Source organism: Lissotriton helveticus, chromosome 5_1, assembly GCF_964261635.1.
Source record: "Lissotriton helveticus chromosome 5_1, aLisHel1.1, whole genome shotgun sequence".
NCBI classification, from domain to species: Eukaryota; Metazoa; Chordata; class Amphibia; order Caudata; family Salamandridae; genus Lissotriton; species Lissotriton helveticus.
In genome coordinates this window covers 130,380,926-130,399,229 of record NC_136065.1, presented here as the reverse complement: position 1 = coordinate 130,399,229, position 18,304 = coordinate 130,380,926, and the positions used below count along the sequence as shown (strand labels likewise).

General features: G+C 43.7%; 1 protein-coding gene across 3 annotated transcripts in view; it reads right to left on the bottom strand.

The window, feature by feature from the left end:
• PHF19 (PHD finger protein 19) overlaps positions 1–18,304 on the bottom strand; it is a 262,877-nt gene that overhangs the window by 158,681 nt on the left and 85,892 nt on the right. For 2 of the 3 annotated variants that reach the window (XM_078641878.1, XM_078641877.1), the window contains 2 exons: positions 9,895–9,995; positions 1,146–1,294 (listed from right to left, as the gene is read on the bottom strand). In XM_078641878.1, the coding sequence (XP_078498004.1) occupies positions 1,146–1,294; positions 9,895–9,995 (250 nt within the window). The remainder of the gene's footprint in view (positions 1–1,145; positions 1,295–9,894; positions 9,996–18,304) is intronic. The other variant, XM_078641879.1, reaches the window with a different exon arrangement.

Genomic DNA, 18,304 nt, shown 5'->3' with positions numbered 1-18,304 from the left:
GATGAAATTGCTCCCATTTCAGTCTAAAACACCTTTAAAGAAACACCACAGAGGGTATAACTCCAGATTACAAGGGGTTACAAACCGGAGTTTTTCTTGGGCACTTTTTGTTCACTCATCTCTTCCTCAGAGACTATCCCCCAGATGCCTCAAGCATCCATTTTGCGATTCCTTATTAGCGAAAAATAAGGATTCGCTAATAGGGAATAGCAAAATGTTATGCATGAAGAAATCGCTAAAAAAATTGCGATTTCTTAATATTCCTTAATTGCGACTCGCAAATTGCGACTCGCAATTAAGGAATACCTCCCCATTCATTCCTATGGGCCTAGAGGCCCATAGGAATGAATGGGAAGACATTCTCAATTTGCGATTAGCAATTAGCGAATCGCAATTTGAGGATGCAATTTCAAGGGTGCAGGGGTGTCCAAAGGACACCCTGTTGCACCCCTGAAATTAATCTGTGCACATATGTTGCGCACACACACATGCCCGAAGGGCATGTGTGTGCACAACATGAAACTTTGAAAAATGCACAAAAGTGCATTTTTCAAAGTTTTTGCAAATTACCATGAAGTTCAACTTCATGGTAATTTGCTCCCCCTATTAGCGAAAGTAATTTTTTTACTTTGTTGCATTGCATTTAAGGAATCTCAATTTGGGATTCCTTAAATGCAATCGCAATTTAAGGAATCTCAATTTAGAGATTCCTTAAATTGCGATTTTTGCATTTGGGATGATGCATCCCAAATGCAAAAATACCGGTCGCAAAGGGGCAGATTCTGATAATCTGCCCCTTTGCGACCAGATTTTCCTTTCAAGCATCTGGGCCTATTTTTACTGTACTAATACAATCCAGGATGTTGTCAATGACACTTCCTCTCAACTGATGACATCCATCCTTTGTCGTCTAGTTCGCACCACAGCTAAGGCAGTTTGCACAACATCTAAGGCAGGGTGCAATATCTATGCTTTGATTGTGTGACACTCTAGCACCAGCATATCCTATTTTATACTTGACATGTCTGGAGCCATCATTCTGTCTGCCTAATTGTAGTGTGCCAAAAACATATCAATACATCTAGCAATGTTTCAGTACTGTTCAAGCAGTCATGCAAAATGCAAACATTGAAGCGGTGTCTTACTCGCCAGGGCCGCCGCAGTAGCAGTAACACTGCTGGTGATTGGTCCGGTGCAGCGAATCCCATTCCAGGTCTTGCGGGCAGTATGGCAGCACCATTTTGACAGCTAGCAGCGTCTTAGCGATTGCCCCTTTCTTTAAAGCACCTCCTTTCTGAAAGAATGCAAAAACAGAGTGAGAAACACAGAAAGGCAAACATAGAAAAAAATACCCTTGTTAACTTGATGCATTTTATGAGTCATTAGAGCTACAAAGATTACATTAAGTTATGGGAGAACTTTAATATGTAATGGACATTATTAAAAAAAATTATTTATTTATTTGTCAGTAGTATTTTATACTATTAACATTTTGTTTATCAATGCTATTGCTATGCGTGTTAATGTTTTTCTTTTTTTCATAACAATAAAAAAGCTAGTAGTGACAATTAGAATTAACCAATATTAAGAAAAGCAAAAGAAATACAACTAAGCATAAGAAATGCCACTAACTAGCCCATTAAATTGTATCACAATCCAATATAAAGGTAAAGAAACAGAACAATAATGTCTAAGCAATACCTCCATTCAAAAGGGCGACTACACATAAAGGACCCCTGCTCTACGGAGCAAATAAAGTAGTTATCCTGTCAAAAAGAAAAGTGTGCATATGTATGTTTAACGGTTGCAAAAAAAAGGCATTTGCAATGTAATAGGTCTCACAATTGGAGTAGTTGAAGCTATTGGCGTAAATGGCAATGTCTTTTACCCATGTGTTTTGGTTTGGAATAGAGTATTAGTATGTGGTGTGGAGTGGAATTATGTGGGTTGGATTGGACTTGTTAGTTGTGGAATTGTGTGTGGTGGAATTGTGTAGTGGAATTATATGACATGGTGCACAATGAAAACATATGGATAGTAATTATGTGGTATTGAGTGTATTGGAATTAAGTTGAGTGGCATTGTGTGTTAGAGTGTAATTATGTTGAATGGTATTATGTGTATGCGAATGAAGAGAGATTTCTATAGCACCAACTCAGCGACAAAATAAATACGCCTGTTTAGCAGACTGAGGGGGTTAACTAGACTTATTACTGCCTCACAAGTGTAGCTTTTAGGTATGTTTTCTATAGTAGGGGCCCTACAGTTAGAAAGCAGTGATTTATAAAGAACCAATTTCCTGTAGCTCTCACTGAATGTGAAATGCTCAGCTTCTTTATTGCCCATCTTTTAATAAATTGTGGATTTATTTAAAGCACTGATTACATATGGAAGAACAGTTCAGGAGAGAAAGGCAGAGGAGGTATTTTGGTATGTTCACTCTGGAAGCATTTAATAAACCTAAACATCGATTTGAAACACTATCCTGAGAAAAAGTATGTGGCATTTATCTGAATTTTAAATAAACGTGTGTTTAATGTATAAATGAAGCCACGGCATCTTAACGATCACAAGGTGCAGTATGTAGCACAGAAATGATGTGCAGGACCTGGTTAAACAGGATTACTGAAACTAGGATGTATAGGCCCTATAAAGTGAGCGCCAATATATAATGCATTGTATAACATTGTATGCCCAGCTGTTCCTTTCTGTGCAGAGTTCTTGAGCTGCAAGTTTGAGGGACACATCAGCATGATTAAACAAATGAGATAATGGTACCCTTTCCCACATTTCACTTCCAATCCTGTCATTGGGGCTACAGGGGCTGCTGCTCTGTGTTTTATATACCATGTTTGTTGTGAAGCGATTTTGTGCACAAAGCTTATCAAACAACTGCATTATGCACACTATGTGATTGAAGCCACAATAGGGGTAGACACTATATTTGCCTTGCATTGTTACTCTTTTCGTAAATATACCTTTTCCTCCGATTGCCAGGAATGTTTATGCGGTTATTGTTGTGAAATAGAAAAAAAGAGGCAGTATTTATTCGGAGATAATTATCTGCTTTCGAGTTTGTAGATATAAATGTGCACATGTGATCGCTTCTTCAAGGCATCATTTTGGGAACATTGCACTTCCGGGAGACAGGAGATCCCATTTGCACGTTTATATCTACAAACTTTTTTTTCTATTTGAGAACAGAAACCCCATCGCCATCAAAAAACAAGGTACGGTTAAAGTATGTGTCGTGCACACCAAAAAGTAAATGCTGAAAGTAATTAACTGTCTAAAGAGTCTTTACAATAAATAGATCTTATCGTGCAATTTAGCAGTTTCAGAAGTCTCCACAGTTAAGTAAAAATTGTGAGCATCCAAAAGACCCCGAGAGTGTCTGCAAGCAGGATTGACAGATTGGCAGATTGGGCTAGATTTTTCACAATCTGTCTAAACTGTTTCCTGACTGAAAATAAATTGATTTGTTCAGGTTGGCAATTCTTATGCTATTTACAACATAACTTTTTGCATTTTTTTAGCAATCTTTTAGCTTACAATGACATGCAGAGAAAACAGGTTTATTTTTTGCGCTCATTAGATGGAGAAAAGCTAGAATCTTTCTGTATGTTTCTATTTTTCAATTGAGGTTTTATTTTTATTCTTGATGTTTGCAAACATGCTCACTCTTTCATACAAAATAGATTCGCACCAAGGTTTGAAGTGGTTTGTGGGAAAGGTGATGGTGTGACCACATATTATATTGGCTAAACTACCCCCTAAAGCACATAATAAGGATATTGCAAGTCACACTGGAGTTCCATTACTTTATACTCCTCTGTGACTTGCAATATGTTCAGGAGGTGACAGGTGGGCTCGTTGGCCCCTAAGGACTCTCAGCAGAGAAGGGGACTTCACCCCCCCAACCAAGAGCACACCAGGAGGTGCGTTTGCAGAGTAGTGAACAAAGGGGACGGGGCCTCCAGTGAGTTGCCAGCTAGGGATTTTTGTTTTTCATTTTAGGAAGGGGAGCTGTGTAACCCCCCCCTTACCTTGACCCTTTTGGGCCCCGGGACCCTATCCAACAGGGCCTGAGCCATTCTTTTTATTTTTTAATTAAATGAAACAGGAGGGGGTCCAGGCAGCTCCCCTCCCAAGGGCAATTTCGGCCCCATCCACCGGGGCGAAGCCTTTATTCATATGTCATTTTTTAAAGGGGAGGGGAGACGTACAGCCCCTCCTCCCATTTAATTAAAAAAATAAAAAGAATGGAATGGGGAGCGCTTCTACCATGCTGTAGCACACTGCAATGTCCGGGAGCCAGCCCTGGGGGTGGGAGCCACCCCACGGCTACTTTGTCTCCAGGAGGGGGGCCATGTAGCCCCCCTCCCATTTTAAAAATAGCCCCGGAGAGGTGGTCGTCCCCAGGGCAGGGGGGTCCCCCCTCGCATTTAAGTATAGTAGCCCCGGGCGATGGCAGTCCCCGGGGCTGCGGGAGGGGGGGCCACATGGCCCACCCACATTTCACATCATTAGCCCCGTGCATGTGGCGGTCCCCCACATTTCAGTTATTCAGCCCCCGAGAGTATATATTAAACGAGGCACGGGTGCCTGCGCTTCATTTTTTTAACAATTGGCCGGATTCGCAGATCCACCGGAAACCCAGGCGAACATTTGCCAAAAAGGTGTTTTTTTGGCTCTGGGTGTTGCTGTGGGACCCTCTGAACAGGCCTAGAGGGTCAGTATGTTTCTACACTGCCCACCTTTACTTTTCTTTTTTTTTACATTTTTGATTATGACTAGGTTCTACCAAGTCACAAGACTTCCTCGTTTAAAGAGTTGGCAGCCATTCAGATCTCAGGCACGAGATCCGGAGTGTTCGCGAATGCACCACGGCCACAGTTGTATATCTGAGAAATCATTAAATTTCTCAGGAACTACTGAATGGATTTACACCATTTAACAAAAGTGCTTTCTGGACCACGAGCCACCTTTCCGCAAAATTTGGCGTAAGTGCATTCATCAGTTTGAACTGTAGCCTCGTCAAAAGCTTCCTTTGGAAATTAACATGGAGAAAGGAGTTTTGGGACACCCCCGTCCTTTTTCTCGGCCCCGCTTGACCGATCCATCCGAAATTTTCCAGACAGCAGCTAACCCAATAATTTTGAACATTTTGCGAAGATTTGTCAAACGGCACCAAAGTTATTAGATATTCCAGCATGGTTGCCGCTAAGGAGTTATCGTTAGGAAAGCGTTTCCATAGGAAAAGGATTTATTGGTTTGCTATAGAAACTTTGCCACCGTTTGACGAATCTTAATGAAACTTTAAAAAAAAAAAAGTCTCATTAACCTCAACTCCTTCCTGGCGAGTGTCAGGGTGTTCTGTCAAGCAGGGTCCGAGAAGGGGGTCCCAAACCATGTTTTTCCACCAATCATTTTCCATAGGAAAACTGAACAGTGATACCGCAAAAAATACTGAATGGAATTACAGCAAGTTTGGCAGAAAGCTAGACCTTGGTCCAAAAAGCGTGCTGTTTTTGTCATTTGGTGAAAATGTGTTCAGTAGTTTTTGACAAATTAAAGTTTAGAAAATATAGATATTTCACGCTGCGGAGAATCCGTGAAGCTGACAGATCTCCACGTAAGATCTGATTGGCTGTCACCTCTTAAAGAAAGATTTGGCTGCAGCCATCTTTGGACTTGGGGACTCCGTTCCCTGTCCTTGAAAAAATGATTTTTAAATATATGTAGGGGAGTGCAGGGTAGATATACCCTGCCCCCAGCCCTGTAGAGGGTCCGCAGAGTCTAAAAACAGCAATTATTTCTTTAATTTGCACAGCAGATCCATGGAGGATCCGCGTCTCCAATATTATTATTTTGTTTTAAATAGCGGTCACACGCCTTTTATTACAATATATTCTGAGGTGGATCTGGCCCGGGGGGTCAGAAATATGTTTTGTTTGATGATGGAGGCAGACTTGGACCCCCGAGCCTTTCAGAAGTCCCATGGACATGATCCCACGGGCCGTTTATTTAAAATTAGGTGAAGGTTGAGTGTCCTACCCTCCCTCAGCCTCTATGGTGCCTGACCCCATCTTGCAAGGCCGTATGCAAGATTAAGGAGGTAGGGGCATGCGGACCTCCCTCCACAAGCCGATATCAGATGCAGTGGCCACAGCAGGTCCCGGGGACACCATCCTCAGAGCACAATCCAAGCAGTGCCCTGGGGACCCCATCACCCGGTAGACTGAAGTTTCCTTCCCGGGAAAGTGCAGGCATACCCTGACACAACTTTGCTTCTTCCAGGGTGGGAGCAGAAAAATAAGCTGTGCTTGGAGTGCTAAAAAGCTTTTGTCATTTTCAACTTGGCCTGGATGGCACTTGCTAATCCTATGCTTAAAGACTTTGCTGTAAAAATGGCAAAAGGCTTTTGCCACTCTCTAGCTTGGCATGGATGGCACTGTGGTTGGAGCATCACTGGAAACCTTCACGAAGTGGGGAACTGTCAGAAATTTGCCTCTTGGACAAAAGAAAATTAGGTGCCAAAGAGTTTACTTCTGGAACGTTATGTCCCAAAACCTGAACCTATAGTGTTATTGCCAAATTGTTTGAAAATGCCCCTGTAAAAAGAAGAATTATCTATTTCCTTTAATAGTCTCCTGAATATAAAGGATGACTCCCACAGAAAGGACTAAAGCCAATCACAGTACCAAGGAGCGGATATTAAAACATTCTGCACAGCTGTTGTAGCTCCCAGTCTGGCCCTGTCAAATCGCCTGAATTAGACCGAGTTACAGTAATCCAGCCCCCTCCTTATAACAACTCACTCTCAAGCTGGACGTAAGAATGCAGAAGACCTTTTGGCATCACTCTAGGATGAACCTGAAGTCAGTGCTCTTTGTTTATTTTTACCTTCACAAGTACAGCTTGTTCGTACATTCTTTTTAATTTGTGAAAATTGACCTTTACAGTCTGTCCTTTCCCTCAAAGTTCATTTCAGCCATAAGAATGCCAGGGCATACCATCCTGTAAAGGTTGTTTGTTTGTTGAGAAATTAATTGCATGAAACAGGATCATTCTACTCTAAATGTTTCCTCCAAATGGTGCAAAAGCCCCTCAATCCATAGCTTGTGAATTTGTACGTCCCCATCTTAAATCCATTTTTGCTGTATCGTTCCAAAAGTTCTGTGTTCTATTTAAGTGTGCCCATGTTTTTATCCCTCTTTCAGTTCTTACGGTGTGCTCCTCATAAAAAAAAACACCACAGTCCGGTCCTCCTCCATTTTTTCTCGTCTCTCTCTTCTCCAATACTTTTTTATTTAATCATGTGGCACACTTTGCCCAAAAGGTTTTCAGTGCTTTAGAGAGAAATGCAGGCTGCGCTTCAATACAAACAAATAGCAAGACTTTTTTGGATTTTGATAATTTTTCCTTGACACTCTTAAACTGTGGAAGTGTCTATGTTGATAATTTTGTATCTAACTTTTTTCTCTTCTGCCTGGGCACCCACTATCTTTTCCTCTTCCATTCTCCCTAAAACAAATTCTAGTTGTTTCGAATTTAATCTAAAACAGTTTAAATATTTTTATGAGTTGCAAATTTTACAAATGATCAAGAAAATAATGAAGTAGTATAAGTAGAGATCCATTTCACAGCACAAGTCTGCAAACATCATCAAAACACTGGAAACCTCAAACAGGGCAACTGCAAAAACAGGTCATAGGCTCGGATTACAAGTCTGATATGTAAGGCAACTCTTTTCACCACAAATTGGAATTTCAGATATTGCAATCGTTCCACAGCCCTCCGCCGCCCACAATTTACCCTGGATACATTTTGGCAGCTAAAACCTGCTGACATGTACCGTGGTAAAAAGCACAGAAAATACCAACGAATGCAGAATTCGGTGCAGGAAGAACCACATTCCTCAAACTATGCATCACTTTCCGAGAGAGAGGCTCGGATTAGGAGGAATGTACCTCACTCCACAGTATTGGTATCTACTGGCTGGCGTGAATCCCTCACCCCTCCTCGAAGGAACTCTTCATCGGGCATTAATGGTTATAACGTGTCTACCACATCTTCCTTTTGTTGTTTACAATCTATCTATGTTAGTGACCATCTGTGTGCAAGTAACACTAAGGAGCAAATAATAGAAGTGGGGTATGTTTCTTGTGTAAAAAGAAACACTAGCCATAAGGGGCGAATGTAATATTGAGGCATACAACAGTCAAGTGGAACCTACTTTCAGCACAGGAAGAGGCAGTGTTTGGTCATAAGAGGTGAACTTAACTATAAGACATATATATTTTAAAATGATACAATCTACTAAACTGGATAACTAATCAATTATTGTTACTCGGCTCTTGCAACTGGAACATGCCTCTATGCCATAGTTTCTGGTGGGCAGAACATTCCTGCTGTTTTTTTAGCAATGTGCAGGAATCTTCCCAGCTAAATCAAGCACCAAACCGCTTTTTCAGAATTTTACAAAAGATGTGTTGCTCTCCAGTTATTTTCTGGTTAAAACCTGCAACTGACTCATAAGCGGAAGTAAAAAATTAAAATACAACCAACTATGGCATTCTTTCGCTCTCACTTCAGAGTTCAAAACACTGCACCGACACCTTTCCTCGACAGTAAGACAAGACTGCCAACAGCACCCTAGACTGTTTGGTGGTGCTTCCACAAGAGGGGACCAAAGTGTCCGGAGGGGACTGGTGGTACCGGGGCGACCAATGAATGCTGACGCTGACGGGACAGCTTCTTGTCCCTTGTCGCCTGACACAAACTTTAACAAAAATGTTTTTTTCTAAATCGGTCTAAGTACAGGGATTGCACAAATATCTGCCCTTCCCCTGGCCTGCTCCAAAAGATGTAGTCCCCAAGAGCCCTAGTGATGTGACTTCTTCTCTATGCCAATGGTCCCTGCACTGGACTCCCCATAAACCTAACCAACAACCTAGAATAAATGCAGAATGCCTCATCCAAGCAAGTTCTAAGCCGCAGCAGAAGCACCCCCATTACTGCTGCATAGAAGCCATGTGTTGGCTACCCAGTGCATGAATAAATCTATGTTAAAGAGCTCTGCATTGTTCATGGGTGATTGCACAGATCAGTTCTAGAACACCCTCCCCTGCACCCCCCCACCCGCCCCCCTCCCACCACTACCAGAGATTAAGGATCATCAGACGTCACCTAGAATTCAGGGAGGCAACATAGATCCGGCGATCTACTGACTTCTGGCTACAGATAATACTCGTTTGCACTGGCAACCTGTGATCCAATCCCGTGCATCCTTTTATATCCCACTATATGCACAAGACATAGTTACATGCTGCTGCGGCAAGTTTGGAGCACGCCTCCGAGTCTCACACATGAGACCAAAACATGCCACTCATACTACACATCTTAACCCACACTCTTCCAACCATGGACTTAAAATGGAGTAGGTACCTACTCAACCATTTAGAAAGTGCTTTGGAAGCTAGGGAGGAGAAGGAAAACACTATACAGATGCTGCGCTTCGATACAGCACAACACCGGGGAAGGATTTCATGAATGTAACTGAGATGGTGCAGCTTCACGCAAACATTCCAAAAATATGGAGGCTGCACCCTTGCAATGTTTCACTGACATTTGTACGAATAAGTGCAAAACAACTCCCAGCACCGTTCTACCAGTCCAAACGTTGGTGCAAATGGTGGTACAGAATCACACTAGTATCAATGTTATTGAAGTAATCAGGTAAAATGGGTGCAAATTTGGTCCCTTTCAATGTAAGTAATCAGGAAACGTCAGAACAGAATTGGACAGGCCACCAATAATTCAAGGCCTGGTACTATATTCACAAGAGCATTCTTACACAAACGTTTAATGACAACAAGGAAATTCACTCACCCGAACAGCCAGCGCAAATATGCATCTTCGACAAAACCATGGTGTCGAAGCAGCCTTGTTTCGGTGGATCACTGTAGGGATGTGACACAGCTGATGGTACCCTGGGAAAGGAAAATAAATTCAGTCAAAAAAAGAAGTGAAAGGTAGTGCATACAGAAACATTAAACACCAAAACCTCCACGACCTACCACTTTCCAGAAAAACTTTTATTAGGTGTTGTATAGGACGAACTGACCAAATACAGCATGTGTATTTCCTTACAAATCCACACTAACCCAAGAAAAGAAGTAATAAAAAGAGGCACTGGCATAACTGCAAAGATGAAATACTATTCACCACAGCAAAAACAACACTCATGGCACAGAGCATCAGTGTATATGACAGTAGCATTAAACAACATGAAATCTCAAGATTTATCAGCATGTCATGGTAAGCGTTTAGAGGCTGGAAAAAGTGTTCTGCTTTTTAACCCCCCCACCCCCCCCCCATGCTGATGACGAGCTCAGCTCGTCATTAGCCACGGTGCTCGTGTGCTGATGGTCATGGCCGTTAGAACGCTCACACGCGGGGATAATTCCCCTGCTGTGCTGAGCGTTCTAAGGAACGGCGTAGCCGTGCTCGTCATCCGCACACGAGCACTGTGGTTGATGACGAGCTGAGCTCGTCATCAGCACCGGGGCGCTGTGCGCGCCCCCCCCCAGCACAGCAGGGGAATTACCCCCGCAGAGAAGCATTCAAATATGATAAGGGGTGGACTTACGTAAGACCTTGGGGTGATCGGGTCATGTGGAACATGTGTGAATAATGAGGCACAATTTGTAAGAGGCAATTTTTTCGTACACAAGTCGGATGAGTTTTCAGCGCTTTATAGAGAGGCCTATCGTTAACATTTTTATGTGTTGTTTCATGTTTATATTTAATGCGTTGTTTGAATATTAGTGAAATGCTTGGTTGACAATAATGGTTAAAAGTATATATATTTGTTTATATTTTTAGATGCCCCTGACGAAGGGAATTCATTCCCGAAATGCATTGGGTTTCTCAAAACATAATAAATCATGACATGGAACCCACCTTATGCTGCTGAGCCTTCTTGAACATTAACGTTTAACATGGATTAAATAAAATGAATTGAAAGTTAGAAAGAAGGATGAAAGTTAATGGTGAAAAAATGGAAAAAGTAGCTTTAAACATATGGTTCCTTCGTTGTTTAGTAATGTTGCCGCGCAATGGGACGAAGCGCGAAGCAAGTTTTGCACGCCGATAATGTTTGAAAGGAGTAATGGTTTACGCATTATTAACTTTGGGATTACTAGGAGTGCATCTCATCCCCACTCAGCTCATTGTATGACAGTAGCACAGCATACACTACCTCTGACCCCTGTTTCTGGTGGGAATTGTACTTCTGCAAGAGTGGCTGGCAAGTTTAAAAAATAAAAATGTTAATGACTGGCAAAAGGACTAGCTGTCCCTGCCGACATGTGTGAATTCATGAGGTCAAACTCAGGCATTACTCCCTCAGGCGGTTATCCTTATCAAGCCGATAAAGTGAAAAGAATATAACTGGGTCATTTGTGTACAGTGCTAAAAAGTTTTGTGGCACTAAACGGAACGCTGCATTGTTTTCTCCTTTCCCATCGCTGCAGCTGCACATTATAGGCCTTGGGTGTTCCCAACCAACAGACCAATGTCCTTCACACCTCTTCGTTAAGTCGTCATCAGGGTCAACTTATCCTGCTGAGTGACGATGGCACAGCTCTGGTCCGGGTCAGCTATCTATATAGTTTATGGAGAACACTTTTTCTTAATTAGCAAATATGATGTAAGCTGATTTTTCACCAATTTTGCTTTCAGAAAAATGAAGCAAACCGTTCCTGATAGGAGTAAAACGTCCTCATATGAAAGGCTGAGCAACACAGAGATGTCAAGATGCTGATACAGAAATAGACAAAAACACATCACTCGCTCTCGGCATGTCTGACATTTTAATGGGATGCCCGGTTGCTCTTACACCGGTAAGGCAAGCTGCAAGAATAACCGTGTGGGCAGTGAAGGGACAATGGACCCATTTCACATAACTAACTTAAGACAAAATCATAAACTTACTACTTTTGGTATTCACAGAAGTTAGGATTTTGTCTTAAGTTTGTCTTAAGGCAAACTTAAGACAGACTTAAGTTAGGATTGTGTCTTAAGTCTGTGTTAAGTCGGTCTTAAGCTTGTCTTAAGTTTGTCTTAAGACAAACTTAAGACACAATCCTAACTTCTGTGAATACCAAAAGTAGTAAGTTTAGGATTTTGTCTTAAGTTAGTTCTGTGAATCGGCCCCAATGACACAGAAGAATTACAATTCTGAGTTGTCTCCCCTCACATCTGCATAACAAATTAAAGAAATTCTAGACGTAATAACATAAGATACTGTTACATTTATTGTCACATTATTTTTTAATTCACTATAAGTTATTAAATATTTTATAACTAAATAATAACTATGCACTATTTTGTATATTTTGAACATTAATTTATATTTATTTATATTTTTACTTTTTAAAATAATTGAATTTACCATTATTTCCTTTAGGGATTTATTTTAACTCTTTAACCGCGGCGCAAATTTTGCCATGGTGCAGGAGTTCTAATGAGTGGCGGGGCTGCGTCGGCCAACGGATGTGCGCAGCACTAGCGAGGTAGAGATCGCGACGGCCGTTGGCCGACGCGGGCATAGAACGGGGTAAGTGCCGGTCTACATTAATTTGTTTGTGAGGGTGTTGCAGTACTAGTGGTTGTCCATGGGTAGTGCTGAACGTAGTACAAAAGTGTAAGTAACTACAAAAGCACAGTTTGTGCATACCGGAAAGTAGTAAATGTACTCAAAAGTGTCAACTTACCTAAAACTGTAAATTATCTTTGTGAAGGTTCCAGGCCCCCAGTTCGTGGCAACACAAAGGGCAATCAGGGAACTTTATGAACTAAGTGATGACCAATTACTAAGACCTATGCTATTGTGGCTTGTGTTAATAAAAACTTAGCACACCCCTGGAAGATATGTCGCTAAGTTACAGATTTCAGAATCAGTTAGCTTGGCTTGCATCTTGGCCTTCCTCCTTAACCACTTTTTATAATAGGATGCAAATCACATTATATCTCTTGGGGACAGGATGTGGTCTGACGGCTAGATTGCCGACTTTGGTGCTGGAAACTAAGGTTCGAGCCTCGAGGTCGCGTCCACATCCTGTAATTCTGGGCAAATCACTCTGTGCCTGAATGTGTCCTTGTGTAACGTAACTGGTGCTCATGTTAAGCGCTCCAATACCTTCAGGTCAAGTTTGCGCTATATAAATCTGCATTTAAAATTTTTAAAAAATAAAAATCCCTAGGTCTAAGCTCTTTTATCTGCCAGAACTTTCAGGATGGCCTAAGGGCAATTCTGTTTGCAGCATGTGCTATACCAAAGAAAAGCCATTAACGCATCAGGGAAGTTTGCTAAATGCCAGCTCTCTGAAGACTTTGGCAAGTTGTGCTTTTAATTTCCTAGGAAGGAGCGGAAAAGAAACTGAGACCACTTCAATAAGGCAGCAATTTGGCGCCTTTCTTTGGAAGAAGGGTACTTCAGTTAAAATATGAGTTGTGCAAGAACTGGTCTGGAAAACTGTATGTATGTGGTATTTCTACAGAGCAGATCCAGCCAAAAGGCAGCTGAGCACGGTACAAGGTCAAATTAACCCAGATCGCTGGAATACAGGAGAATAACATTCTTCATGTGCATGAAAGCCCTACTATTTTTCCTGCCTGGTTGCGACTACTTATGGCTGTATCATGAGCAGTGTGCACCTGTGGAAACGGACTTGTGGACCTCCGTCTGCACTTGAGAGTAGGCCTGGGCGGTAAATTCCGTTCCGCTTGCGGAATTTGGCTAATTTTGCGTTCCTTAGAGAAAGCAAAATTGCCCAAAATTCTGCATTCCACAACTTCGCAACATTTTTTGCTTGTTTGCGTTCTCAAATCCGTGTTCGCAAGATATTTTCCCCCGAGCACAGCGATTGCTAACAGTAAAAAAGCATCGCGAACAAGCAATTCCGCGCGTTTGCGGAATTTCTGCGTGTTCGTGGAGATTTGTTACCGTTTCGTGGAGATTTGCATAACGCGATTACGCAAATTCCGCCCACCCCTACTTGAGAGCTGCATTTCTGTGATTCATCCGCCTAGCAGAGAATATGGCAGAAGCAAGCCTGGCTGTTTTGTAAACATATTCTTGGGCAGGAACATCCTCATTAATTATACATGTTAAATGTGCATCTGCACTAATCACAACAGAGGGCTTGTAAATCAGAGATGCTGGAACAAGTTTAGAGGTCAAGGGGCAATCAGGTGCTCCTGGGGTCACATAGTGTGAATTGAGGACCTTACATCTCCTATCTGGGGGGCAAAACACCAACAAACCCAACACTGAGCATTGAACAAACCCCTTGAGCGGTTTCCCTCAGAAAAGCAGAAAAGTGCAAGGATTACTCAGGTAGGTGGTGTGAGCTAGACACAAAAAACAGTGAAACATAACAGTTAAACAATATCCGACCACTACTTGATCTAAAAAAAAGGAGACTTTATTCTACAAATCGCAACATACAAAATTCTAGTAAACTTGGGATATGTCTACAGAATTAATATTATAAGAAGAGGTGCTCCAGACGGATGCTGGCTCAGCCTATTGGCTTTAACTTCACATCAGTCACTCTTAGGGAAACTGCCTTGCCCACTAAGGCCCTGTCCTCCTTGTTAGACCTGTCCTAGCTCAGGCAGCTCTTGTAGTCGCAAATGTTCAGAGCTGGATGATTTTTCAGTCCCCATCTGCAAGTGGGCTCAGGAGCAAAGCAGAATATCCACTTCCTAAAGGGAAGTCAAGGAGAGGGAGTCCATGGTAGGGGACTCAAGGTGCATAGAATCCCAGGGTCCTCATTGATGGGAGCTGATGGTGCACGGTATCTCTTGACGGTCTAACATGGGGATGGTGATGCACAAAACATGGGGTTAATGTTAATGTTAAAAATGACTTGTACAGCGCACGTACACCGGGTGGTTTCATGGCGCTGTGAGAGGCTCTGTTCTTTACCTGTGGAGGCATCGGTTGTAGGCTTGTGCAAATAGCCATGTTTTAAAGGTCTTCCTGAACTGCAGAAGGTCAGTGACCGGATCTCCAAAGGGAGGGAGTTCCACAGTCTGGGGGCGAGGATTGCAAAGCTACGGCCTCCCTGACGTGCCCGTTTGAACGCAGGGGTGGTGCGGAGTGATAGGTTAGCAGAGCGTAGGTTACGGGAGGGGGTGTGCCTGAGTATCAGGTTGTTACTAAAATGTGGGATTTTTGCCATGCAGGGATTTGAAGATATGGCAAGCTGTTTTGAAGGAGCAACGTTGAGGAATGGGGAGCCAATGCAATTTCCTCAGCAGAGGGGTTGCTGGTTGCCATCTAGGTTGGCGAAGGATCAGTCTGCACAATAGTAGTCATGGTTTCGTGGCAGCACACACTTTCATCGAGTGGGCTTTTGGGAAGTGGTGCGTGGTTACCATTGGATGGTTTTGAATGCATTGCAGTGCCTTAGGCTGAGCTGACAAAGCAGTCAATCCTCAGAGGCCAAGGAGTAGTGATGATTTAGCTCAAGACTTAAGGGGAGGCAACCACAATACACACTGGTGGTTCAAGGACAGGGGAGAGCATTACACAGTTCCATGCAGCACCGATCCACCTCACAGTATACATAACACGGATATTCTTAAATCCTACTGCACGGCTTGTACCAACTGCAGGTTGCTGAGTTGGTGTTCTTCCCTGCCGGAGAGTTTTCCTCTTGCAGAGGCACTACCTTGCACCTCCTGTCCACAACAGTCCAGTTTCTCTTTCAAGCACAAGGTCAGCAGCACATCTAGTGGAGCTTCATAATTAACCATGTTGTGTCCTTGACTGGCCGAGCTGTAAGTCCAGCATCCCAGTCCTTGAGCTCACAGATGACTTTCACAGTCTCCTGGAGCCAGCCTTGCTGGTAAAGAGTATCCATGCACACAGGTGCGGGGGTTCTAGTTTTACCCAGTATTCATCTCTGGACGGCAAATGTACATATGAACTCCAGAGTCCACTTCTGTTTCGGGTTATGACTGATGTGAGGGGTGTTATATTGCACATAGAATTCCAAATCACAGTCTTTTCATCTGCAGATGTGGCTGGAAGGGATGGAGCTGGGCATTCTTTGTCAGGGTACTTGAGACACTGGCACAAAAGGAGAGAGATCATCCTTGGCTGGTTACTACACAAGACTGTCAGCAGCAGCTCCCTGGGACTGAGTGAAGCAGGAATGGGGCAAGAGGTGATTTCACTCTTCAAAAGGAACTATATCCCCCGCACTCTATTCACCTGGGCCTGGGAACATGTCACAAGGGGCTAGGAATGTTCTAAGGACTTCCTCCAAATCATAGCTTGGTCTGGAAGGCTCATGAAAGCACTATTTTGTCACCCATCACCATACATTTGAACATACATGTTGGGCCTTGCTCTCTCTGCAGGATTATTTCCAAACCTTGGCCTTCCCCTCTCCTGTTTACTGAATTTGTTTTTGTTGGTTTTAGGACTCTGTGCACTTTATCACTGTGAACCAGAGCTAAAGTGGCTGCGTTCACTCCTCTAAACATGGTATAAATGGCTTGCACCCAATTGGCATATTTAGTTTACTTATAAGTCCCTAGTAGAGTGGTACTACATGTAGCTTATATCAACGAAAGAGCGCCTACAAAAGTGAATTGGCTATACGGCAGTTTGTCACAAGTGGAAACCTACAACACAGTGGAATAATCAAATTACTCTAATTCAAGTGGTCAAAAAACAAAAAAGAACAAGCATTGGAAATGCAATAGGTCTCGCATTAGAAAAGTTGGAGTTATTGGTCTTGTAAATGACATATTTTATTTATTTGTTGTTTTTTAAAATTGCTAAATTGATGGCTTTGTCATTTACAATGCCAATAGTTATAACTTTCGCGAATGTGACACCTATAGCATTTGGAATGCAACATGTTTTGTATTTACGTCACTTAGATGGCAGCTCTGGTTGTTAGGCCACATCTCTAGAGAGCAGGAGAGTGCAGCAGGGGAGAGAAGCACAGCAATGCAATAGGTCTCGCATTAGGAAAGTTTGAGCTATTGGTATTGTAAAGGACACATTTTTTATTTATGTGCTTGTTTTGAAAATAGCGAAATTAATAGCTTTGTTATTTACAATGCCAATAGTTTTATCTTTCGCAAATGTGACACCTATTGTAACACAATATGTGTTGTGAGGGTGAGTGAGGGTGAGGGTGAGGGGTTGAGGGTGAGTGAGGGTGAGGGGTTGAGGGTGAGTGAGGTGAGGGTGAGGGGTTGAGGTGAGTGAGGGTGAGGGGTTGAGGGTGGGTGAGGGGTGAGTGAGGGTGAGGGTGAGGGGTGAGGGGTTGAGGGTGAGTGAGGGTGAGGGTGAGTGAGGGTGAGGGAGGGTGAGGGGTTGAGGGTGAGTGAGGGTGAGGAGGTGAGGGGTGAGGGTGAGGGGTTGAGGGTGAGTGAGGGTGAGTGAAGGGTGAGGGGGTGAGGGTGAGTGAGGGGTTGAGGGTGAGGGGTGAGGGTGAGTGAGGGTGAGTGAGGGTGAGGGTGAGTGAGGTGAGGGTGAGTGAGGGGGTGGGGTGAGGGTGAGGGTTGAGTGAGTGAGGTGGAGTGAGGGTGAGGGTGAGTGAGGGTGAGGGTGAGTGAGGGGTGAGTGAGGGTGAGGGTGAGTGAGGGTGAGGGTGAGTGAGGGTGAGGGTGGGTGAGGGTGAGGGGTTGAGGGTGAGTGAGGGTGAGGGGTGAGTGAGGGTGAGTGAGGGTGAGGGTGAGTGAGGGTGAGGGTGAGTGAGGGTGAGGGTGAGTGAGGGTGAGGGTGAGTGAGGGTGAGGGTGGGTGAGGGTGAGTAAGGGTGAGTGAGGGGTTGAGGTGAGTGAGGGTGAGGGTGAGTGAGGGTGAGGGTGAGTGAGGGTGAGGGGTTGAGGGTGAGTGAGGGTGAGGGTGAGTGAGGGTGAGGGTGAGTGAGGGTGAGGGGTTGAGGGTGAGGGGTTGAGGGTGAGTGAGGGTGGGTGTGGGTGAGGGGTTGAGGGTGAGGGGTTGAGGGTGAGGGGTTGAGTGAGGGTGAGGGTGAGTGAGGGTGAGGGTGAGGGGTTGAGGGTGAGTGAGGGTGAGGGAGAGGGAGTTAGGGGTGAGTGAGGGTGAGGGTGAGGGTGAGTGAGGGTGAGGGTGAGTGAGGGTGAGGGTTGAGGGTGAGTGAGAGTGAGGGTGAGTGAGGGGTTGAGGGTGAGGGTGGGTGAGGGTGAGTGAGGGTGAGGGGTTGAGGGTGAGTGAGGGTGAGTGAGGGTGAGGGTGAGTGAGG